Here is a 25,684-nt window from a genome sequence, read left to right on the forward strand (position 1 = left end):
ATTCGATTTGAAACGAAATAGCGAAAGGAGAAACACAACGCGGCGCCGCGTGACGACGCGACGGCTTTAAATCGATCGGTGCGCGAGCGTGGTCGTGTCACGTGACCATTACGCTTCCAAGAAACGCCGTTCCAAGTCGCACGCTTGCGAATCTGTGCCGTGTGTGCTGATGTGTGTTTCGTGTGTTCTGTTTGAATGACAGCGAGGTTGAACGCAGCCACGGTCTTCTCTATCTTCAAAAAATAATGTCATTAAGCGCGTGAAAACTGGCGAGTCGCGTGTCTCCGACTGAAAATGTGAGTCGGAACGAGGTTCGTGGAATTGCAACAACTCTTGACCGGAAGTGAAACAGATCAGGGTGAGTTACTGTCACGATCGATTTTGCTTCTTTTCTTCTATTCCTTTTTTTGATTACGTAGGCCACGGTCACGGCTACGTGCTTTATTTGTACCGAGATCATCGCGGACGGACATAACCTCAAAGTTGTAGACAAGCGTCAATGCCGCGAGGTTAGGGTCTGTTGAAGCTGACATCGTCGCTTCATTCTGTGAATTTCGATCTATATCGAATGATTATATCAGTTGAAATATAAAATTAGTAAAAATGATGATCGGAGATATTTTGAATGACGCAATCCGTGGCAATTTCGTAACAAATTCGTGCGTCAATTCGTGAATTATCGATTTTCGTTACTTTGATTATCACAATTACCGGTGTTTGATGTATATTCGAAATTGTTCACTACATACGTCGCTTCTATGTATATCATTGGAGCTGTTATTTATAATTAGTCAGAATATACATTCCTATAGTCTCAATCCTAGTTTGTATACGTCTAGATACATTTCTTAATTCTCCCTCTTCATTACAGCATAAAATCCTTAGGTTAGTTACACAATAGGATAACTGTCTGTGAAATTAGCTAGAAGAGAAGATAAGACAAAGAATATATCATATTATACGCTATGTATTGTGTACATTACCATTTACGATAAGTTTAGATAAGTAAATACATGCATTTAAGTTCAGATAAATAAATAGACGTATAATTTTTTGGAAATCGAACAATCGAGGATAGCCAGTAAGGTCACGAGAACCAGTCACGTGCCTAATTTGACGCCGGCCGGTTTAAGAATTTTCATCGAGCGAATTGTACAATTCGACTTATTCGTACCGCTTAATAGGGTCAACTAAGAAATAATTAAGCTTAATACGGAGAACGAAATTCAGTAGACGCATATTTCTTTCGTTTTTCACAACAAGATTTGGTTTTAAAACACTTGTATTCGTTTTGTTAACTTTAAAATACTGTGTTTTTACAATTTCCCTCTTGATCCAAACTAATATCAAGTTTCATATAAAGTACGATTTTAGAATTAATGACTGTCTCAGCGAATTTTTAGATAAACACTCTTGTATGTCATGTATGGCATTGAATAATAAATATACTACTAGCATATATGAAAAACTAATAAGACCTTATATCGTACGGTATATTATAATCGATTTGTTGAGATAACATGGCTTATACGAAATAAAAACTTTGTCACACCTGTTACGCAACAGTCTGTATACTCAGGGCAGAATACAAACGCCTTTCACATAATCGATCAATCGATCTGCAAAAAATTGATCGGTTCCTTCATGATGACCTTGTCATTTTATGAACGCTACTTGTGGCGTTCACATATGATCGAAAAAAATAACGAAATATTTTAATCCATGCATCGATATCGAATCGATATTTCAAAAAGTTCGTATCTACTGATAATTTATCAGAAACACATTTATCAGAAACTCATATGTACTAAATATTTAAAATGTTTGTATTTCCTAATGTTTCGTTCGCAACTCTGTACTTTTAGTATCACATCTGTTATTATTAAAAATTTCCACACAAAAGATGAAACGCGTGAAACATGTTTGATTAAACATTCCTTAGTTAACCATCAATTTTTGTGTGTTTGCATAACACCGGGTGAATTTCAATTTCAAAATTACTCCAATTCCACAGGGAAACATATTGAGTTAGAAACCTCGGGAAAAGAGAATTTATGAACAAACTTATGAACTTATGTGAATTTTATGCTAAACAAACTAATTTACTGACAGTTCTCAATTGCACACACTTTTCGCATCCTTGAAATCGCTTGGAGGGTAATCGATTGCAGGGTAATTTTATATACACTGTAAGTTCAAAGGAAAATATATTGTTTTCTTATTTAAGGCTACGATTTTGAGAATATCAAATTATAAATTAGTCATACTCGAATTTAATTAATTCTGAGCTAAACAGGAGGCTATTCCAAATAGAGACTGTACAAATGAGAAAGTCAGAAATAAAAAATAAAGTTTCATTACTGTATTTTCAAAAGAATTAAGCTTCAGTTCATACATATATATTTTCAGCTGTCAGACCATTTTAGGAAGTATATATTTCTTATTTCTTGACGTCAGTGTCTTAAGAATTATCTTGTCACGTATTCATTTGGTAAATTTTCAAGTTGAATTTTCCCAGAAACGAAATGTCTTATGAAAACATTTTATTCGACAGATATCTACGAAATTATATTTGTTCTTTTTTTGTTCAATTTGAAATTGGACAAATCCAAAATGACGTGAAAAAATTTTCAAGTTTTAAACGAAGAAATTTTATCCCTTTATTCAACTTATTTTGCTGTATTGATTGTATCAGGGACACTTCATAAATCAACTACCCTCTTTACATCTCAAGAATATCCCAAGCGAAAGAAAGTCGTCGAAAGTTTCCATCATACGTCATTGTGCATCTCGTTGACTCTCTAAATACGAAAGGGAGCAAGTGATGCGCGAGTGGTAAAAAAATTTCAAGGAACACGTGATTCATCACGATCTCTTCGCAGTGGCATTTCATAATGAAGAGTAATAAGTAGCTTCGCGTGGCATGTCTTCGAACTCCAATTGACACCCATTATTCATTATCGTATCGAGCATTATTTGACGTCGACGCGATATCCGGTGTTGAGAGGACTATCTCAACACTGTGTCGCTGTGTGATGATAGTCCAACTATCGCAGCGAAAAGTATCACGCATTATCATTGTCACGTTTCTTCGTGATTAGCGGTGTGCTCGCGATCCCTGTGGACTTCCTACCCGGCAGAAGACCGTTTAAAACGCACGCAGTGGTGGGGTTCAGAAGATAGTCAATGCCTCGTGGTCCGGTCGGCTTTCAGTGTCGGCCGTTCTCCTCGTCCGAGACGATTTCTTCGACTTCTCGACATTAATTGCTTTGATTCCTTTGCTTGCTGCCAGTCATCGAGCACCGATTGACTTTAACTCATTGTCAGTCAGTTTCGCTTCGACGCGACTCTCTCTCTCTCGAGCCGTCATCACTCGAGAAATTTCATTTTTATTATTGTTGGAAATCCCTATAGAGAATAGAGTCAAGTTGATCGAATTTTAATTGCATAATCACGCTGTTATTCAAGTCAGTCTGTTGGGTTGTTTCGTCTGGGTAACGGGAGTGAGCAAATTGGTGATTTCGCTTTATTTCTGAATCATTTGCAGTAGCTTGAAAGCACCGAGTTCATCATTTTCCGCGGATATTGTTTCATGTTTTGTTGCTGCTGAGTAGTGTAAGTTGAGAGTGGAAATTGATCCGGGAAGCTGAAACTTGAATTGGTTCTACCTCGTTGCTGTAAGTAACTCGTTTCTTGGCTCTTTTATTATTTGCGATCGGACTGTACGAACAATGGACGCTGATCCAAATAGTCGCCGATTTATTTTGTCCAATTTCCATTCGATGTTGTGCAGACACGGAACATGAAAATACACGAATAATTTTAATTTACGAGTAAAATACGAGATTCTAAAAGAGTAGCAACTTTTCTAATTAACTTGTGTCTTTGCATTCATAGCAACTTCTACTTAATTAAATTCATACATTTTTTCGCTCTGTCATTATTCTACCTGCAACAATCGAATTCTCATGAATTTTTCAAATCGGACAGGCGAGTGATGTTAAAAGTTAAAAGAAATCGCTACGTATTTAACGTTGCGTTGTCATTGTAGATAATTTAAAGAAACAAATATTTCGAACATCAAAATTTTTGAATAAAAATTTGCAATATCGAAGTAAATTTGAATTCAATACGGTAAAGAGTGTAACAAGAACTTCGAGGAATCGCATCGATTAGTCGGCATATACTCGGCAAGCAGAGATATTAGCCACGCGATGTACAGTTTGATTTGACAGCTGAGGTAGCTGGTTATATGGTTATATGGACTTTTCTGTCGTGAAGCGTGAAGTATAACATGTAACTACGAATTAGTCAACAACTCGATTATATAATATCGATAGGAATCGTGTGTAGGAGGGCAAAACCAACAAAGATAACAGAGTACATATCACTGATCGAATACATGTCACTGCGGAGCTCTATATCGGAACAAAAACACTATGGAAACGCCGCGATTTCAATCATTGCGAAACATTGCGTATTTCCTGCGAACAATTCGCATCGCCGTGCGTATCGTTTCCTGTGACTAATGAGTTCGAACGACAGAAATGTCGTGAACACAACGAAATGTAAATCAACCATATATTTGTGGAATGAATCATAGGTGAATATCTGATCGTGCAAAAAGTCGTTGAACATATAATGTTCTAGACTAGAAACATAAACGAATAAGAAATTACTTGTGAATTATTCAGAAGAAAAAGTCATGCTGACTAAGTAGATTGCAGATCTTGATGCAATTTTATATCTTCGCGTTTGTTTGTTTGTCTTTACTATTTTATATTACGACTACCTCACGTATTTTTATACTTTTTAGGTTTTCCATAAATGTGAAAAAATATGCAGTCTACCAGTTAGTTATTATTTGTTACGTAGCAATTAATAACTAAGCACTGTGTTATTCTGCAATCGTATCAATTTGTTCTTTAATTACAATTTCAATTAAAATTACCGCAAGGAAACTACACACGCATGATCGTTCAACGATCGTTATAGGAAGCAGGATGAAATACGTACGAGGAAACGTTTCGCGAAACACTCCGAGTAACCTTTTTTCGAAAGAAGGTTCTCCTCGAAGCAAGGTTGTTCGACGCGTAATTTCGCTCTAGCTTCGATCATTTGCGAGATCTCAAATGGCGTTCGTCAGATGCCGCGTATATGAGTTTCGTGTCGGAATTTCATCGCGCCGTTGTATGCACGCTATTAAATTCTGAGCTGAATTTCATTCCTCATCGATCCCATTTCTCCAATAAGAACACGTGGCTTCAGCTGATCAAGAGAGCCAATGAACGTCACTCGAAGGAGAAACGATAAAAAATAAACTTATCTTGCACTTTTCAAACTCGTATATCATTCTCCTTAGTCATTTCATTTCGCGTCGCGTTAATTTTTTATTTGATGGAAAGACAGAAGAAAAGTATACGTATATTGCTATTCGACGTAACATTGAAACAATCATCGTGTGGTTAATTAGGGCCAGTAACTGCACTGTGAGAAGTGTTCGCGTAGTCGCGGTCGAATTATGTGTAATCGTAGGGACCGGACAAAGGATCTTGACGAACGTATAACCTTGAGGAAGTTACATAAAAATGCAGCGAACCTCTGTTGAGCGATCCGTTGCACGAAATTGCTACATCATTGTGTCGCCAATTGATGCAAAAATGTGCGGCTAAACGATTGCACGGTTTCACGTGAATTGATTATGTACGTTAACTTGCTAATGGGCGGGCCGCCCGCTGTATGATAATGGCGAATCTAATAGCTAAATCGTCTAAGCGATTTAGCCACAGTGTAACGATCCTTGTTAATTTCTATTAATGTTCCGGCGATTTATGATCGTGTAATTCTTTCCAACGTTCATCCAGACTATTATATCGTATAATCTGATTAATATACTAGTCGTATAGATTAATGTACAGATCTTTAATCAATTTCGCGGATATTGACGACTTAAGCCTTTTATCTTCGGAGGACCGACAAAGCTACTTTTGTGGCTCAATTTTCATATTTTACGTAGCATGTAGGTTACAAATTATACATAGTATGTATATAAATTTTTTTTAAAAAATAATAACATCGTTAGAAGTTAACGTCGTAGAGGAACTCTAAAAATGACTATGCTTTGCTTGTTTAAATTTAAACTTAATTAAAATTAAATTAAATTAAATCACGTGAGGCACACGTATTAAGAAATAAATAAATAATTATATACCAGATCTAAAGAAACAATTTTTCAAACTTTTACACTACTCGGAATTATTTTCAGGGAATACACATGTTTTTCAGTAATCCACTAGTTTAATCGATCAAAGAATTAATTTCTCTACGTTCTGTTTCTCGATCGTAGGTGTTCCACGACGAAGTCCTATTCGATGAAAGAGCGATCAACCGGCATAAAGATGAAAGACTCACAGAGGTAAGAGAACCGATTTTTTTTACTCGCCGATGCAGCGATAAAGTTGCTTTTGAACATCGTTCGTAGATGAGTACAACGCTGTAATTGTTGATCATTAACTGAATATCCCGCTGTTATTAAGCCGGATTGCTCGTCGTGACTTGTATATTGTTACATCACGCCAACAATAGCATTGAGAAAAAGAACGAATTCAGCGCAAACGCCGATCAAATACTGCGTCTAAATTGGCGGATCGGAGAGTAAGTGGTTTCGAACGGTCATCTGTCAGACACACCATCAAAGAGAGTCTCTTCTTCCTTTCGCTTTGATCAATTCTCTTGGACACCTTGTGTGGATAAAATCGCTGCGATTCCGACTGTACAGAAACTCTGTCAAAGAGAATGAAGAAACGGATGAAGAATGTCTTTGCTAGGACGTCTAATTGGTGACGGTCTAAATTTACTTTGTCTCCGATCTCATTTCGCGTAACTAGTTCCGATCAAGACTTATTTTTCTGTTGTTGTTGTTTTTTTTTTTTTTTTTTTGGTTTCTCTCCTTTCGTTCTCTATAACTCAACTGATTCCTTGGTTTCCATATAAAAATGTCAATTGTATCTATTACGCAGATACGAAGATCATACCATATATAAGACACGATCATCCTGCAGCCTGCGAAAACTGAGAGGTAAAGGACTCTTCAAACTATCAAATCGTTAAAGAAAGAAAAAGAAAAAAGAAAACAATTCTGTAAAATATATTTCGTGAAGAAACATGTTGTTAGAGTCGTTAGAGAAAAAATGAAAGAGAGCATTTGAAAAGCTCGAGTCATAGTGATGATACGTCGATCACAGAGCAAGTTCGCGTTTGCAGACATGGTCCCGGCACGGGTGGTGCTCTACATGCTGTCGTTCTCGGGATTTACCGTCTCGTTCATGATGAGGAACGATATCAACATCACCATGGTAGCGATGGTGAAACCGCCACCTACGACATCGGACACCAACGTTACCGTGACATCCCAGTATTGTTACGTAACGCCGAATGCATCGTTCACCAACAACACACCGATCAGACTTGAGGTAATATCATTGTTGTGGATATACGAGAAACAGCATATCGCGCGAATTCTTGCGTCGATATTCTCTTAATTGCAAAATCGTGATCACGTACGAACAAACAGCGTTCCTTGAATTCCTTTTCTTCGAAGAAAAGAACTTCGAAAAGTTTCGAGTGAGAAAGATTTTATGGCATTAGTTCTCAAGTGGTGTTATTGGGTCAACAATTTGATGTTGGTAATCTTACGTAAATTGTACATAATACGTAATGTACGTAATTGTAATAGGATAAATACACATAAATTATAACAATCAATATATCTGCAATTCAATGATACTATTTGACTAAAAGTTCTTTTATGTATTTTTGCCACATTGTGTTTTCTAAGCGATCATATATGGCACGATTTAATTTTTTTCTAAGATGTGTGTACTTTGATGGACGCTGTTCCGCAGTAACGACGACGCGGTACATGGTTAGCCGAGTTGACCGCGAGAGAATCGTGTACACTATTGTTACATAGTCGTTTCAGGAAGCGAAATACGGATTTGAAATGTTACATTACGCAGATCGCATTGATTACTAGGAGTTAAAGAACGTAATATCACGTGGCCGATCTTTCTCACGGAAGATGACATTACGAAGTCCTATTAAGCAGAAATTAATAATTCCCGTGGCTTGTTAATTCCACCAGGTTGAAATCGATAGGATGATTAAAACCACGATTACGTTACGATTTACCATGACGTTCATAAAGCTCGTACCGTCTTATGCAATCATGACACGAGTTTATCGAATTAAAATCATCTATCGTTGGAATTGCGACGAATTCCACGATACTGTTAAGTAATCTCATATAAGTAACATGATTGTTTGCTGCAATAGTTTAAAAAATTAGGAATAACCCGTTAGCTATTAATCGGTGATGAATTTTCATTTTATATTTCATTTTTCCTTTTTTTTTCTTCTTATAATTTACTTTTAATTTTCTACCGCCGTATTTTAAAGCTTTGACACTAACCCCTTGCACTTTAAAGCACGATAGTAAAACTCCGATAATAATAATTCGTAGAAAAAAAAAGTGACGGCATTATCGATAATTGTACTGCGGATAACAAAAAGATAGTATAACACTTAAGTAAAATACTTAAATATGTAGGATAGTATAACACTCAAGTGAAATAATGTAGATAACCTTCGGTTCTTTAAGTAACACTTGGTCTTCTTTTTAATAGAAGATTTTAGCGGTACTAAACAATATAGAAATACTTATAAAAATATAAAATTGTATAAATATATAATCCGCAATTTAACATGTATATAATCTTAAGCGTTCTTTACGCATACTGTGGATAAAATTCGTAAGATTCTTTTGTCTTCGTGCAGGATCAAGGAGAGTTTGATTGGAGTCCAACCATACAGTCTGCCATTACCGGCTCGTTCTACTGGTGTTACATCCTGTCGCAAGTAGTCGGTGGCGTGCTGACGCAGTACTTTGGTACAAAGACGGTGTTTGGTGGTTCACAACTAATCACGGCGATCTGTAGTTTACTGATGCCCTCTGCAGCGGGAATTCACTACGGAGTTATGATCGCGTTGCGTAGTATACAGGGTATTGCCAGTGTAAGTCTCCCTTTACGTAATAAACGAGAAAAAAAAAAAAAAAAAAAAATAAGAATATTGCATGAAGAGAGAAATTCGATCGAATAATTAGTCGTTATTATGATCGTTAAAAACGTGCGTATTACGTATGTCCAGGGACTCACGTGGCCTGCAATGTACGCGATTGTCGGACACTGGATCCCTCCTGTGGAGCGGTCGCGTTTTATGTCTTCCTTCCAAGGTGAGTGTTACCAGTGCTAACAAATCGTTCTTCTTGTGTTGTATTGTAGGAAAATTTCAAGATGCACGAGACGGATTCGCGGTACTAAACAAATCTAATTGTTTCAATTTCGTGTCTGTTTGTCGTTTCTTTCTTTCTGTTTTGCTTTCAACGATATAATGCATAATGACTAATATGGTCTGACGCTTCTTTCAGAACACAAGAAGCGGAAGTTCGAATGAGAAGCATATTTTATCCTGTTTGAAATGACAAAAAAAAAAAAAATAAATAAATAAATAAAAATAAAAGAAAAGAACAAAAATAAAAGATAAATATGAAAGGTTTTTTTTGTTGTTTTTCAGTCGAAATTCACGGATCAACGAGATATAAGTATTTAGATGCGTGTCAGTCAGATTTTCGAGAAACGTACGACGGGTTCTTTCATTTTGTTTGTCTGATTGCTTTTTAAGCTCCACGTGGTTGCATTCGCCGGACCGAGGGGTATACTCATCAGCAACCGCTCAACAGCATGAGAAAGGCCGAGTATACTTCCAGCTGGTAGAATCAGCCAGGCTCGACGGCGACACGTTTCGTATATAACACGCTAATATTTTTTCATCGTTATCTGTATATTCTTTTCTATATGTCAAGTCCTGCCGCCACGGAGAATCTCGTATACGCCTTTGTTCAACGACCGACCAATACAGTAATCATCCTTCTCACTCAAACTTTCCCGGAAACGATCGATAATGTTTTATATAACGCAACGACATTCCATTTCGTTTCATTTATGTATATATATATATTTTTCCCCTTTCATTCTTTTTCATTCGTGTCACAACGGCCTAGCCTTGGTGTGTGCAATATGTACCACTCTGCTATTATCGATCGCATGAGTCGATCGTGGAATGCCTTGTTTCACTGATCGCGCGTAATACGATCTATTACGTTTTACTCGGTATACACCGAGATTTACGTTTTAATCGGTATACACAGAACGTATCAGCAGAGGGAAGTTTATATTATTCGTTATGAAACACTGTACCATGTTAATAGTCAAGGCTGAGTTTCAGATAAAGAAAACTATCTTCAAAGAGATTCACGATGAACGATCCAGCTATTTATGCACGATGAAAAGAAACCCGAGAATTTGCAAATTCTTTGATTAAGCAGTATATTATTTGCAAGTCATTCAGTCTTGTGTTGACGTTAAAGCGAGTGAAAGCCATTTTGAAAAATTTCTAATTTTATTTCATATGTTTTATCATAGAAATAGAAATATCAAGTCTACCAAAAGATAAAAAAAAGTACTTGAAATTTTCGATCAGGAGCATGTGTGAATCTCTTTGATGCATCAGTTCGTCATATTTCTATTGATCGTTCCAACGAGTCGAAAAAATTCAGTGAGAAGAGTGTCGGTACAACGTGTGTACGTGTAATATCGCGAATGTTTCGTTTGCACCTTGCTCTTGATATTTTCAGGTATAGAAGTTTCATTGTCCCACTGTAGCCAGCATTGTCACGTGCGTTCATCCTCATCTCGTCGTACTAAGTCTTTACTTGAATCGCTTTACAGGGTGAAATATACGCCACCGCTGAAGAGCGATCATCGCCCACGCATGAATCGTACACGAGCCAAGGCGAAGCCATTCGACAAGCATCATGTTTCAGCTTCCTTCCGGGTCGTGCGGTGAGCTACTCCTAACATCTAGATTATCTATATTCAGGGTTCAGTGTCGGCATCGGGATAACCTATCCACTGTGCGGATTCATCATCGCTCATTTCGGATGGAGAGCGGTCTTCTATACGACCGGGAGTATCGGTACCATTTGGTGCCTTTTCTGGTACTTCTTCGCCTTTGATACGCCTGCCGCGCATCCCAGAATATCCCAGCAGGAGTTACGATATATCCAAGGAAGTGTGAGCAATCAAGTTCACGCGAACGAGGTATGTCTTCTTAATATTTAAATTGTTGCACTATTATGAAAAATTATACCGCTGGTAAAAGATTTGGAATTATTCCATTTTAATTTAATTACAATAGTCATTTTTATCTCGATTGATTTTTAAAAAGTATTCTTTGAAAGAAGTATAGTACTCATAAAAAGATTGGTATTTTATTTTATTCGTGTCTCTATGCATCTTTGCATTTTCTCATATTTTTTTTTATCTCAGTTACCCGCAATCTCAATAATTCTTTATCTCGACAAGTTTTTAACGAAGAAGCTTATTTCTCTAATTACAAGCTAATATTCTTTCAAGCTTGTAGCTTTTCACGGCAGTTTCAAACTTGCGTTTAATTGACTGAAATTTTTGTTATTCAAAGAGCATGCCGGTCCCATGGGGTTCCATTCTCAAATCCTGGCCAGTGTGGTCTATCGGGATTACTACATTCGGAAGGATATGGGTGCATTATATCTTCATCATCTCTGGACCAATGTACATGAAGACAGTTCTAGGATTCAGCATCCAAGCGGTATATATGTATTTAAAATATTACGTTTGTTTTCTGATGATAACTTTCGTTGCTATTTTAGAATGGAGTGCTATCGGGTTTACCGTTCATCTGTAGTTACTTCAGCTCTGTTGCCTTCTGTTATATAGCTGATGTCCTCGTCACGCGACAAATTTTGTCACTGACGAACGTTAGGAAGGTGTTCACCGCCTCTTGTACGTATCATATGAAATCCAGTTGAAATTTCAAAACTATTTTATCACTGGACTGTAGAATTTTCTTTGCTATAAAAATTTATACCTCGAAGAATTGATATAGATGAAACGAAGTTTTTACTTTTCAAATTGTTTTCACAAACATATGGAATTGCATAAAAATCCGTAGTTTCTTTATTATAATTTGTCTAACATTGGAATTTTTTTGTTTTACAGCACAAGTAGTTCCTGGAATAATGTTAGTGTTAATCGGGTACTTAGGCTGCGATATTGTTCTCGTTTTAATAGTGTGGTTCATAGCTGTTACACTGATTACTGCTGCATACGCAGGGGCGATGGCGAGCATTGTCGATATCGCGCCAAATTTTGCTGGTAAGTGACAAAATATCAGTGCTACGAATTATTAATTGTAAAATGTCTCTTCATCGTGTTATCTATCGGAACAGGTCCAATATTGGCGTTCGCACAGACAATTCACATGACAGCCAGTTTTTTATCTCCGGCCGTGGCTGGTCTCCTCATAGAAAAAAGCGTGAGTAAATATTTTCTTTCATTTTCATTGCAACTTCCTTGGAAATTAAATAAATTTCCTTTTTATGAGATGAATAATCATACTTCAATCTTGAACATGTTTTTAAATGATATAATCCTTTTCATGTGATGAATAATTGAGTGTTTAATTTTTATATTCTTGAACTTTTCCTTATTTATATTTTATATTTCTTGAACTTTTCCTTATTTATAAACCGCAATTTTTCACCCGCAAATAAACTGTCGGATGTTTATATAAATTCATAGTTTTATAAATCGAAAACGTTTTTTTTATTAAATATTACGGCGAATATTTTATTTTGAATATACTTAATGCACGAACATCGGCAGTTTATTTATAAGCTTTAAATCTTTATATTCAGCATATACTTATAAAAACTCATAATCAATAATCGATCCTTAGTACTTTAAATGTTTTATGTATTTTTGCATGTAATCCTAATTATAATCATAAATATTCTCTTAATTTATTCACGCTTCTAAATCCTACATGTTCATCGTATATTTATAAAAAGATTTCTACTCACGTAGAAATTAAGTATACATATTTTCTTCCCAGTGATCAATCCTTCTGCATGGAAATACAGCAACTACTGTATTTTATTACTAGCAATTACTCTATTCGCAGAGATCAAACCAATTTTCCTCACACAATATCCGTCAATATTCTAATTATTTTGCATGGAAATATCGCGATTACTCCACTTTGAATATTTTATACAACTTTATGTGTAATCCGGGGCATTTTTGCAACTCTTTGATATATTTATTCATAAACTGCAATCCTCCTTATTCATCATGCAAACCTACTCACGAAGAAATCAAACCTCTTTTCCTCGCACGATATCCGCAATAATGAACTCTGGTGCGTGAAAATAACGAAGGAATTCGTTTCACAGCAAACTCTCGACGCATGGAGACAGGTATTCTTGGAGAGTGCGTGTGTCGCATGTGGCACTTATATCGTCTACCAGATTTTCGGTACGGGTGATATCCAAGCGTGGAACTATCCCGATCAGAAATATCCGCAATCTGTTCAAGAAGATTCTCAGCTTTTGAACGAATTTCCTGAAAAGAACGGGAAAATTGTCAAATCTCGATCAGATACTTACGAGGAAGCGTAACGCAATTGACGTTCAACAAAAAAAGAAAGCACATGAGCTGTGTCTCGTATTTCAGTCAACTATGAATACTTCTCCCTGAAATCTCGAAACAAAGGCAATCTAAGATTATATATATATATATATATATACACATACATGCGCGAAATATGTCTATTTTTTTCGTAATATCTCTGTATCTATGTAAATAGAGTTGGTAGTTGGTCAGTATCGAGGCAGAAATGATATATAGCACTCAGGGTAACGTACGTTGTAACGATTCAAAGAATATTTTTATGAGAATGTATCTAAAAACGCGCAAACACTCCGTTTTTCGCCTCTTCTTGCGTCACACTTTGTGAAAAGTCCTGAGCCAGGGTGAAAGGTTCTAGCTTTGGTTCTTATGGTCATAAGTGATCATTTGTTCGCGTATCATCTCTGTGATCAAACTTTTCCCTCGTATTCTCCATCTTGAGTGTAATAGATCTCGTAAAAGCATCGGAGCAAAAGTTTTCAGAGTCAGAGCAATCGTCTTAATTAGTTAATTAATTTAAAATTAAAATTTTTCACCCTAGAAATTTTTGTTCGTCTCGAATCGAAGTTCTTGCGAACAAAAGACTGAGATTGCTAATTTTTTGAAGATTCAGAAGTAATATACACTTCTGTTGAAAAATTTAGGGTATATTAAGATTTTAACAGAAATAGCCACTTTTTCAAGTAAATGAATATTCTATTTATAACATTATCTAATGCTTAAATTCTACTTAATTATTTTTAAAGCTTGAATACATAATAAATAAATATTTATTTGTTTCTTCAATTAAGTACTATTTTTTTCTATTAGTTATATGTAATATAAATTTATTATAATATTTTTGTGTCTTGAAAAAATAAGAAACGAAGAAGCTTGTTTCACCTAAAAAATGAAAAGCGCCTTCCAAATTTTTGTGGAAGAGTATACAAGCTTGTCTAATCATTTGAAAACCGTTGCTCTTGTACTCGTATTTTTTTAAAATAATTCTCTCTGTAGTTGCAACTTGACGACGATTTAACCGTGGGGATTAGTTGTTCTGTTTTTCTTCCATCGTTGTCACAAAGTGCTTTAACGAATTCTAAGTTATTCGTTCGTGAACTCGTTCACCCATAATCACGAGATTATCATGATAAGTAATTTCTCTCTACAACTTTGCCGGTGATATTTTATTAATCTGTTATGGTGTGTTTAAACCAAACGATGTTCATCCCCCAAAATGGTAAGAAATTCGTGCTCTTTTATTATATTAACATTCGTTTAACAAACACAACGATGTGAATTCAAGGACAAAATTTGGTCAAAATAGTGGACGAATGAACATTCGTTTGATGAATAAACGCATCATTAGATGTAAGGGGAAAAAAAATGTTTCTAAGAATTTCGTATTATTTGTACTTATGTTAGACAGTGTTGATGGGTGTGCCGTCGACGTCGAATACACCGTAGAATAGAAATAGTGCAGTGTGTAAGATGAAAAAAAAAGGACAAAAGAAACTACATACACATATATATATATATATACACACACTAATCGATGCCTTGCTATTAGTCCACGGGTTCTCGTTTCTTCTTGTTAAAGTGGTACTTATGTTTTTTGATAAGTTAACTTCATTACGTTTTGTCTCACTCTGTTAACAACTAGTCACATTTCACGAAACGAAATTCGCCATTTACACAATCGAAAGAAACGAAGGAGAAAGAAATGTTACGCAAAAGCGGGAAATTCTTTGTGGTCTGTTAAAGGTAGTTTCAATCTGACGTTTAATAATTCCAATCGTTATCAGGTGTATACTGGTATCTCTAGTATTGTAATTTTAATTATTTTTATATCGGCGTTGTTTAGATACGAGTTAGCCATATTTTTCTCTCTTTGTTATTTGTAAGTACTTTAAGTTACACACGGATACTTAATAATCTGTAAGGAGCGAGTAAAAAATTATATATTACGTATGTATGTCGCGCAAAAAGAGTTAAAAAGATAATATATTGCGCAGAAACTTACAATAAAAACGAGCCCTCGCATTAGTACGCGTACAAAATAAACACGAGCCACGTACATGCACATGGAAAACAGTCGGTTTGCCTCTTATTTTTCAATCGAATGATCTACGTGCACGTTCTCGTGTTTCTCGTGTGCCATTGGCATGATCTGAAATTATAATTTCGGAATTGTTTGTAATTTAAAATGGAATGGACGCGCCGTGCGCAACATGACATGCAGCATGCATAATCTCGATAATCATCGATGATTTTGAAAATATCGGTGGTCTGCGAGTGTTTTTTTTTTTTTTATCCTTTTTAAAGAAACAACATGCCATTTTGTTTAATCAGATCGATCAATCGCCACGAAATCCATGGCACGAATTATTGATACAGTTATACTATATAAACAAATGAGAAAAATATATGATTACATATAATTTCAGTAAATATTGCAGTATTTGATTGTCAAACCTTACTGACTTTATTCATTATTTCATTTTAATTTTATTAGGTACAAATTAGATGTACGGACTTTTAGAACTAAATTCGAACATCAAACAAATGTGGTATTTATTCAATATTTTGTGAAATCTTTTTTTTTTTTAATTTTATTACATGTTTGTCTACATCTATACTTTTAATTTTTTTATTCTCTTCCTTGATCCTTGATCTTATGATCTTATTAGAATGATCTATTGATATTATTAGAATGTTAGTAGCCAGGTCCGCATGTATCAAGTTCAATAAATAAATTTAAATAAATAGAATAATAAACACAAATATTTTTATATAAGTTATATATGCAATGAACAATATGCCTATAAATTTAAAATTATAATATATTATGAAATTAAAATTATAGTGAAATTAATATTATAATATAATAGAAAATTATAGTAAAATTATAAAAAAAAAATTCAGAGACATAGCACAAATTTTGTGTTTCCACGTTTGGACTTATAGGATATACAACCGCAAATTTTATCTCTCTGGCGTTTATCTTTAATTTCATCTATATGATCAGATATTAAAGTAATTAAAGACACGTATGTACATGAACAATATAAACTTTCCACTGTATGTATGATTTTGATGCATTTTAAAATTTTTATAGATATAAAAACTAAAAAAAAAAAAAATTAAATTTGTTTTATCTGTATAATAAATACTCTACTGCAGATATTTTATATATTTTTGTGTATTGTGTACATTTCTGCAACATCTCATAAATCTGCATAAAAATTACTGACAGTCATTTAGTTAATTGTATCACATGACCTAATGTCTATGTCAATCCTGTGGAATTTTTGCTGTCAGATCCATCAATATTTGTTTAAAATGTAAAAAGGTAAAGAAAACAGAAGGATTGACACAGACGAATAGATGTTAACAAATGATTATATTTCCTGACCACGTTCTGCGCAACCAAACTGCTGGCTATGGTGAACGTCGAAGTTCTTGCCTAAAACTCAGAGAGAGAGCGTTATTTGTTGAAGTTTGCTCGTTTTCTGACCGTGGTCACACAAGAGAGAAAACAAATGGTTGCACTTCACAAACGGTTAACACCATGTTGCCGAAGTGATTTCGAGGGTTGTTCGAAACGAATTGGACGATGCTCGAGCTTGTGCCGCTTCAAACTTGGAACTCAAGGCCACAATCTGGTACCACGTTGCGTTTACGCACAGGCCTGCCGAAGACGTGCCTTACCTCGGTACATGCGATTCGTCTCGGTCGACAAAGTCCAGAAACCAGGAAGGTTCGTGGTTTTGCACGAAATTCTAATTTACGACACTCCAAGTGTCGAGGAATATCTAAAATCCGCTCCTTTCAAGGATTGCTTCATGATACTCTAGGTATCGGGATTAGCCGAGTAGCGAGAAATGCCCAGGATCTGGTTTTTTTTTTTGAGAAAGAATTTTTGGTTTTTCGAAGGCTAAGCGACTGGGGTTCCGAGAACACCACTTGAGACATCCGCTGATTGAAGAAAACGAAAAGTGAAAGCGTGTGAGCGAAAGTTGGCTCTTCCATTGCCTTTATTTTTCAAACAATATCAGTAATAATTGTTTGCATCATTTTTGTCATTAAATCGATCAGTATCAAGAATTGTTTGGAATTATCGCTCGTCGTTCCTAAGATAAATCGAATAATAAAGATCGTCAAATACACGTTGACGTGGAAAGCGCAATTTTTTTCCAGATGGAAAAAAATAATCGAATGATAAGGGTGATGCAAACGACCTACGGAACATGATAAACAGCCGAGAAAAGAGAGAACGAGATTGTGTTTTTATCTGTTCAAGGTATCGCGGCGATATTTGCCGCAGGTATTCATGGAGGAGAGATATCGCGTTGCAGAAAGTAAATTGTTAGGCAACTCGTTTGTTTAAAAAAAGAAAAAAAACCGATTGACAAAAACTGGCAAAATTTACGATTCCCCGTGAAATGAGTGTTTGCGTAATTGTGTAACAAGCATCACCTACAGTTTTATCAAAAAACACAGAATATCTCGTAAAATAAATGCGTAGATGCTTGATATCTCAAGCGCGCGAGAAACATACTAAGTTCACGATGCAATATAATATAATATAAATAATAATATATTATAATATATATTTATATTAGTGTAATATAATATAAATATAACCATAGACACCGTCCGGCTCAAATCGCACGCGAATAGGATTTAAATTAAATTGTGTTCAGAAGAATATTTGACCGAGAGCGCGAATGAATTACGAATCTGTTAGTGCAGATCAAGCCTGACAGTAGTTCAGTCTACATGGAAGACAATCTACGCGTGTACGTCAATGAAACGAGTCATCGTAATTTTCGAAATTACCTACGACACGACCACTTTGTTTGTCACAATGCACGTACATACAATGTTCTGTTCATTGAGTGGTCGTTGACGTCAGACGCATCGCAAGTACGAAGATTAGATACCAACCGACCTAAATAGGTATCTCGTCTCGCGTTGGTGAAAACGTTCAACCGGTTGTTACGGAAAGAAAAACAAAAAAAGTCCAGGGAGAAGTTGAGGAGAGAGGGTTTTCAAGCGTGGAACCCGAATGGGTCTGCTATTTCAGGCACCGAGTAGTTCTAGGTCAAGAACGTAGTACGAAACGTGGTATGGAACGAGGAAGAGCTCGGCTCCACTCGAACTTCGAACTTCACGCGTTGCGAATTTCGTGCACAACTATTCGTCCACGTATTGGCGATCGATTTCTTGCTGATGCATGTACTGATATCGCGGAGACCATTCACGGACCGCGCTCGGGCGTCATGCTGCGAGCCTGTTTATCAAGATATCAACGAAGAGCGTAAGATATAAGAGAGCTGGAGCGTACAGAAGTCAGTGTTGTGCTGGATTTCGATTTCGATTGAACGCGATCTTCAGACCCGATACGTGTTATCGTCGGAATTTCAAGAGTGGTCCTCGAGAGTGAATCAAGAAGCAGACATGCGGTGAGAAGAACATCTTCGCGGTTCTAATTGCGCGTGTTAACGTAGCTTTTACGATCTTATTGATTATTCAGTTTGCCGAGAAAATATATCGAACGGAGAAACTGATCAGCTAAATAACGAGTTTAGATAATAATTTCGAACAATTTCGTTTTGTTTCGTCAGTCTGAATAGTTGGATGATTGTAACGAAAAAAAAAAATAATTATAATAGACACGGAGTAATTGAAACTGTCTCATTTTTTTCTTGTTCGAAACGAACTAGATTATAGTTAGCAGAGTAACATTCCACGCTGATCTAATCCGATAGCTTGTTCGAAACAAATTAAATTCCCAGTCGGCGATAGAGCCACGTTACGCATGCTCTGTTCCGATTTAACTTGACATTCAGCTGAATAATCTACGCTATGACCAAAACTCACATCTTAAGAAAGATTCCGCTCTAACGACAAGAAGGTTTTAATTCGTTGGTCGTTCTTTAGGATTTGGATATTATTTACTCTTCTGTTGATCGTTGCGGTGCTCGCGTCCGAGACGTTGGCGAAGAAACCTGGCAAGGAAGTAGAATCGAAGCGTGGCTACGAGAAAAAGAAGAGGGACGTGGCGTATTCGAAGTGAGTGTTGAAAAAGTGCAATTAAGATGCGATCGAAGTTCTACATTCGCTCGTCGTCGATGGCGACGGTTACGCAACTGTTTTGCTCCCGCTCTTGGTCCTTATCTTGTCACGGGTGACGGACCCGTGCAGCTTCTGCTGCAATTTTTCCGCGGCGAGATTTTGCTACGATGCCGGTTTTTATGTTGTTTCAGGGAAAGGAAGACCGGCGAAGACAAGAAGCTTCAATCGAGGAAGAGGAAGAACAGTGCGTCGGAAGAGAACGACGTAGAGAGCTACTCGGAGAGTGCCGCTGAGAACGAAGAGTCGGGCAAAGGAGGAAACAGATCGAGGAACAAGAAACTGAAGGAGAAGGAGAACGTTGATCCGAAGGCCGTCAAGTCAAAACACGAATCGAAGAAGAGGAACAAGCACTCTGGCAGCTCTCAGGAGGTTCACCAGGGAGATGCGAAGAAATTGAAGAACAAGAAATTGAAAGGGAAGAACGTAGAAGAGCAGAGCAACTTGGAGAATGAAAAGAGGACGAGTGAGAAGGTAGAAGGTGGAAAGGTGACCAAGTCTGAGAGAGCTACGAAGGAAGGCAAAAGAAAGAAGGCTCAGAAGAAAGAAAAGGAGATAACGGCGGAGGAAAAAGTGGAGGAAGCACCGACAGAAGAGAAGGAAGAAGAACCTAAAACGAAATCGGTGTCGAAGAAGGACAAAAAGAAGGACAGGAAGGCTGAGAAAAACAAGCAACAGAAAAACAGAAAGAGACGAGAGATCTCAAAGAACGAGGAGGAGAATTTGGAAATTCAGCCAGCAGAGGAGGAAAATGCAGCAAATGGAAAGGCGAAGAGTTGTTCAGTGGCGAAACCTGCAGAAATAGAGAACGAGAATTGCGCGAAAGATGACTGCAACGAAGCGTGATGATTCGGATGGTTTATTATACATGCATTTTTATGAAAATTTCGTATTTTATCATCTGTGCTTCATTAATGGAATATCGAGAAGGTCGTTGAATTTATAATAATTAACATTTGAAAATGATGATGTTTGTTATTGGAATAGAGACAGTTAACATGAGACCCATTTCGTAACAAGAAGTAATCTCAACGGAAAACACTTTTATCAAAGACAGGAGTAAATCATTCGTTTTAAAAATAAGATATTTGTTCTTTTGCAATGTATTAGAAATTTGTGAAATACGTTGCAAAAATGATTCCATTTAATTATAAATAATATCAAAATTGTAAGTGTATAATCATGTGCATAAATACTATTGCATAGTGTATGCGATAAAGTATTAAAGTCTGAAAAATCTTAAATTTAATGAGAATTTAAGTTTATGAGAATGATTAAACATTTTCAATTCTGTAGGAAGTTATTTGTAATTAAATCTAACCACTTTTTTCAATGTATTTCACAAACATGGCAGAATAATTCATATACGGCTAGAATTGAAACAGCATTGCTATAGTACTAAGAGTTCTGTAACGGACTGATAAACTGAACAGATCAGTTTTATTCAATAAGATTATGATTTTCTTTTCACATCTCGATCTCGACGAGTTATAACAAAACACGTTGTACGAAATCTCATTTTATTTGTCTTCACATCGTACAAATATTACATTATTTACAAATAACTACTCATATCATTTTCGAACAATTAATTGCCTTTAAAGCGCATCAATATAAATATACTACTTTACGATAAAGGAAGAAATATTTTTATAAATCATTCTCTTGACTTTCTTTTGTCTTTTTTCTTGATCCTCTTTCTTACTGGACTCGACCCTCGAATGTCGCCCTCCAACCTGTTCCAACGTTGTTCATCGATGAAATATACTTCACTATTATCCGGTTGCTAGTGGCTACGAACGGTGCTGGTTGGTCCTATGAAAGAAAATAGAAATTAAATGAAAAAAAATCATCATTTCGCTTTTGTTAATTACTTCACTTCTTTATCACGTTGTATCTTCCCATATAGTGTTGAAATTTTAATTAAAGATAGAAATAACTAAATAGTAAATAAATATTCACAAGTATTATCTTTTTATACTACTGAAATTTTCATTAATTATCTTTAACAGAGTTTCTCAGAAAAATGTACGAAGAAGTTCAAAAGTATGTGACAGATGCTTCAAACTTTTAAGTGGGAGCGTATAACTATTTTAATAATAACTGTTAAATATCTATTTCGTATCATATAGACTCAATAGGAAGCAAGGTTAAAAAATTAATCGTATATTTGAACGTTGAATTTACCCCTCCGCAATAAGTATTGGCAAGAACGGCCTCTCCATCCGTCGTGACGTCATATATGAACACGACGTTGTAATTATAGTTACAGGTGCTTTTCGTGCCGATATCGAATACCGGAAACTGCACGGCGACTTTCATGCTAGTTGGCACGGTAATATCCCATAAACATGTCGAGATATTGCGATATTCGTTAGGGTACAGGGGTGATGTAAACGATCCAGCGTAATTAAATATTCGACCTCCGCAGCCACGATCTGTGTATCATCAATTAACAATTAACGTCACATTATTCGTATTTTTAGTCATTTATGAAAAACTAGATGTTGCAAAACTGCATACAATACGTATAATACGCAAAAGTATATAAAATATCTAACGTAAAATATTGATCGTAATTTATTATAATATTTAGCAAATAAAACAAATTTTTATTTTATCTCTTTAGTTACATTTATGGAGGTTTAGAAATTATCAAAGATCAGGAAAATTGAATAAATTTCTAAACTTTCGAGAGATGTAAACAAATTTTGGTTCACTTAGTGAAGCATTTGCTATAGTATTATAGACAGTCAGTTTTTAATTCGAATCTTGAGCAGAATTCTTAAGAAGAAACTTGCGAAACAATCATTCCTACTCGCTCTTTCTACACACGATGTTTTTTACGTCGTAAAAATCTTTGTCTATTTTCTAATGTACTCAAGGACCAATTCTCAAACACAACGCACTGGTCAGTGATACGTTACTGGTCAAATGTTTAAGAACATGTTCTCTATGTGAAATAGATCTCGTAATATCAATATATGTTTCCAGTATCAATATTGACTTTTCTAGAGTATTTTAGTACTGTAGTTGCGTGTGAAGTAAACTTTTCTGTTGTGGCACAGCGTAGCCACTATTATTATAAATTTATTTTCTTTAAATTTCATAAACTCGTGGCAGATGAAAAAATATTAAATCAATTCTCAGAACTTCCTTTCATACTACAACAATTGGAATTTCATAAAAATTGCAAATGAAATGTTTCGTCTTTAATTTTTACGCGAACTTTCGCGATCTCTGCGTTTAATTTTAAAATAATAATTTTAATTCAATTTTAGTTTAAATTCGGGATAAATTAAATACAAACAACAATTATTAAATTAAACTTAAAAATCCACTTGAAGGTTAATGGGTTGAATTTAATTACAAGCATGAAATACTTAATACAGCAAAAAAGTATGCTCAAACTATTGGCCGCTACTGTGTACTAATGTCAAATATACTCTGTTCTTACCTGAGGCCGTGGTGGTGTACGTGATATCGTAGAACTCGTACCTACTGTGATATTGGGACCGGGAATGTAAACTCAGCTTGTTTCCGGTACTGAAAATAGGACTAGGCAAATCCATGGAGCACAATGACGCCATTAATTTACCGTTGAAATCACCATCGTACACCTAAATGCGGGCGAACGATCAAGTAGAAACAGAATTTTTAGTCAGACAATGTTACACAGTGGCTTGCAGAAGTATTCGTGCATTTATCAGCAGAAAGTTTTTATATATGTATATTTTTATTGTGCATACTATACAGAATAATAATTAAATAATAATTTTGAAATTTAGTTAACACTAGAACGCTATTTTTGTATCAGAAAATCTCAGACAACATCAATATAGTTTACATTCCGTGATTTACTAATTAATTTAAATAAAAACTTAGAACAATGTGATATATTAAATTTATATAAAATTTAAATTTATATAAATTTAAATAAAGTATAAAAAATAAGATTATATATTTCCTAGTTATAATGAGGTTTTTTTTACTAATTATACGAATACTTTTGTCTGCCATTGTATATAAAAAACATTATACATACACACGCACATATATATACATTATCAAATTTCGTATATCATCATTTTAAATATGTACTATTTAAACATTTTTATGATCTCTACGAAACGAAATATTTTCTGACTTTTGCCTATATTTTGAGAATCGTTTAAAATCTCACCAATATAATCGCGATAGTTGAGTGTGCTAATACTGCCAATGAAATTTCGAAATAAGAAAGCATAACATACCTTTAATAATATATTTATTAAAGGTATATAGATTTTGCGAGAAACGTAAATAAAAAGAGGGACACTTGCTTGTAAGGAGTTCTCCGTGCACTCGTTCGGATCGTAGAGCGAGAATTGGTTAAAGTAAAGAGAAATCGTGTGATTCTCAGAGGCTGTTATTGTGATCCAACAGTCGTTCAAACCTTCGTGCACGATTCGACCTTGCTCTGCAGTGAAATTCTGATCACAGTTCGCCTTGCTGTACTCGAGCTTGAAACCTTTGTGACCAGTACTCGAACCTTTGAACGTCAGGTCCAGTTCGGTGCTATAACTGCATCGAGGAAGATTACAGGTTTAATGTCTCGAGTTCAATTTGATTAGTCGTTTGTCATTTACCTGTAGTAATCATGAGGCAATTTGTTGCTGCAGTATCTGCACGAAGCGGTTGCTGCGAAACTGGCCTATAAATTGTTCAATTAAGTTCAAAATAATATTTCTATTCTATTCTTTTTCTATATCTAAATTTTATTACAAATAAATTCTCGCGGTTAGGTAAGATTCAATCTCTTATTTTCATTTTTTATTATACTTTAAATGGAATTGAAAAACGAATGAAATGACAAGCTGCGTGTTGCATTATTATATTCAGGATAAATATCGTGATGTGATTCAAGAAAATGAAAATTTTTACGTGAATGGTAGATCATGTTTTCAATGGTCTCAGACGGAAAATATTGAATTGCAATCTGTTTTTTCTGAATTTAATTGATATTATCATATCCATTTATGTTTTTCATATATTTTCTATTTTATTGGACTCAGGCCATTTTATAAATAAATAAGTAAATAAATAATAACAAAATTCAGTACACCGTAACTGTTTGAAAAATAAAGGCAAGAATCATTTGTTAACATCTATTCGTCTGTGTCGATCCCTCTGTTTTCTTTACCCTTTCTACATTTTAAACAGTAACTATAAAAATATACACTAGAGAAAGCTCAATATAAAAATTTGCAGTTTTGTATTTTTCTATATTTTTAATTTTAATTTTGTGCTCTTTTACTCCACGCTTAGCATTTATATTTTCACTCAAACACTGCAAGAATTTATTTGTAATTTCCAACGAAAGATAGGTAATCAAAGAGCTTCATTACCGAACTGTAATATGTGTCGTCCCAGTTTCCAGCCCAAACGAATTGCTCGCCGTAGCCCTGCTCGATATACTTTCGATTCTGTATAAACATCCTCTCATGACGACATACGATAACGATCTTTCTCTACTGAATAAATCAGATCTTAAATAAATTACCCTTTTGTCCGTGATTTGAAGATAATCATCTTCGCACAGGCGAGAGCCAGCCACGTCGAACTCTAAGAATCGTATCCTTAGTCTCTCGGTGTACATATCGTCGGAGCGTATCGTCCAACGACACCTTGTACCAGGCTCATAATTGTTTGGATAATTCGGCGAGGTCAGTACAAGTTTCGTGTCGTTCGCTTCAAGAACGGAGATGCCACATAACGCTAAAAAAAGAATCAGGCGATCGTTAAGTTTCGAATATTTTCTCGCGATTAAGCGATTAAGCTACTTTGAATGTAGTTTAGTATCAGGAAAATGCAAAAATGCACAGAATATATATAAATGCACAGAATATAATAAGTAAAATGCCTAAAGTAGAATGTTTATTATAATATAATATGATATA

General features: G+C 35.4%; 3 protein-coding genes across 8 annotated transcripts in view; 2 read left to right on the forward strand and 1 right to left on the reverse strand.

Moving 5' to 3' along the window:
- Nucleotides 1–158: 158 nt before the first annotated feature.
- Nucleotides 159–13,972, forward strand: LOC122538710 (vesicular glutamate transporter 2-like). Of its 4 annotated transcripts, none has more exons than XM_043673013.1 (12): nucleotides 159–358; nucleotides 6,347–6,415; nucleotides 7,020–7,078; nucleotides 7,264–7,472; nucleotides 8,836–9,072; nucleotides 9,208–9,292; nucleotides 10,999–11,219; nucleotides 11,599–11,748; nucleotides 11,810–11,942; nucleotides 12,159–12,314; nucleotides 12,389–12,474; nucleotides 13,394–13,972. In XM_043673013.1, the coding sequence occupies exons 2-12, from the start codon at nucleotides 6,372–6,374 to the stop codon at nucleotides 13,616–13,618; spliced, it is 1,605 nt and encodes a 534-aa protein (XP_043528948.1). In that variant the 5' UTR covers nucleotides 159–358; nucleotides 6,347–6,371; the 3' UTR covers nucleotides 13,619–13,972. The 4 variants fall into 4 exon arrangements, with proteins under 4 accessions (XP_043528948.1, XP_043528947.1, XP_043528945.1 ...); XM_043673012.1 differs by lacking the exon at nucleotides 159–358 and adding an exon at nucleotides 3,183–3,677; XM_043673010.1 differs by lacking the exon at nucleotides 159–358 and adding an exon at nucleotides 5,392–5,703.
- A 4,790-nt stretch (nucleotides 13,973–18,762) lies between these two features.
- On the forward strand, nucleotides 18,763–21,414 carry LOC122538713 (uncharacterized protein DDB_G0284459-like). The gene is made up of 3 exons (XM_043673021.1): nucleotides 18,763–19,075; nucleotides 19,554–19,685; nucleotides 19,880–21,414. The coding sequence occupies exons 1-3, from the start codon at nucleotides 19,071–19,073 to the stop codon at nucleotides 20,589–20,591; spliced, it is 849 nt and encodes a 282-aa protein (XP_043528956.1). The 5' UTR covers nucleotides 18,763–19,070; the 3' UTR covers nucleotides 20,592–21,414.
- LOC122538712 (cubilin) overlaps nucleotides 21,249–25,684 on the reverse strand; it is a 29,000-nt gene continuing 24,564 nt past the window's right edge. For all 3 annotated transcript variants that reach the window (XM_043673019.1, XM_043673018.1, XM_043673017.1), the window contains exons 45-51: nucleotides 25,288–25,502; nucleotides 25,133–25,210; nucleotides 24,374–24,438; nucleotides 24,068–24,308; nucleotides 23,203–23,365; nucleotides 21,933–22,183; nucleotides 21,249–21,560 (exon numbers count right to left, since the gene is read on the reverse strand). In XM_043673019.1, coding sequence (XP_043528954.1) covers nucleotides 21,447–21,560; nucleotides 21,933–22,183; nucleotides 23,203–23,365; nucleotides 24,068–24,308; nucleotides 24,374–24,438; nucleotides 25,133–25,210; nucleotides 25,288–25,502 — 1,127 coding nt within the window. In that variant the 3' untranslated portion in view covers nucleotides 21,249–21,446. The remainder of the gene's footprint in view (nucleotides 21,561–21,932; nucleotides 22,184–23,202; nucleotides 23,366–24,067; nucleotides 24,309–24,373; nucleotides 24,439–25,132; nucleotides 25,211–25,287; nucleotides 25,503–25,684) is intronic.

The sequence above is a fragment of the Frieseomelitta varia genome, unplaced genomic scaffold (assembly GCF_011392965.1).
Source record: "Frieseomelitta varia isolate USP_RPSP 00005682 unplaced genomic scaffold, Fvar_1.2 scaffold_175, whole genome shotgun sequence".
NCBI lineage: Eukaryota > Metazoa > Arthropoda > Insecta > Hymenoptera > Apidae > Frieseomelitta > Frieseomelitta varia.

What these genes read in the sequence shown, in the direction of transcription:
- LOC122538713 (XM_043673021.1), top strand. An exon ending in AGGGACGTGGCGTATTCGAA is followed by an intron (nt 19,686 to 19,879) that starts GTGAGTGTTGAA and finishes ATGTTGTTTCAG; the next exon opens with GGAAAGGAAGACCGGCGAAG.
- LOC122538710 (XM_043673010.1), top strand. An exon ending in GTATACAGGGTATTGCCAGT is followed by an intron (nt 9,073 to 9,207) that starts GTAAGTCTCCCT and finishes ACGTATGTCCAG; the next exon opens with GGACTCACGTGGCCTGCAAT. An exon ending in ATCAAGTTCACGCGAACGAG is followed by an intron (nt 11,220 to 11,598) that starts GTATGTCTTCTT and finishes TGTTATTCAAAG; the next exon opens with AGCATGCCGGTCCCATGGGG.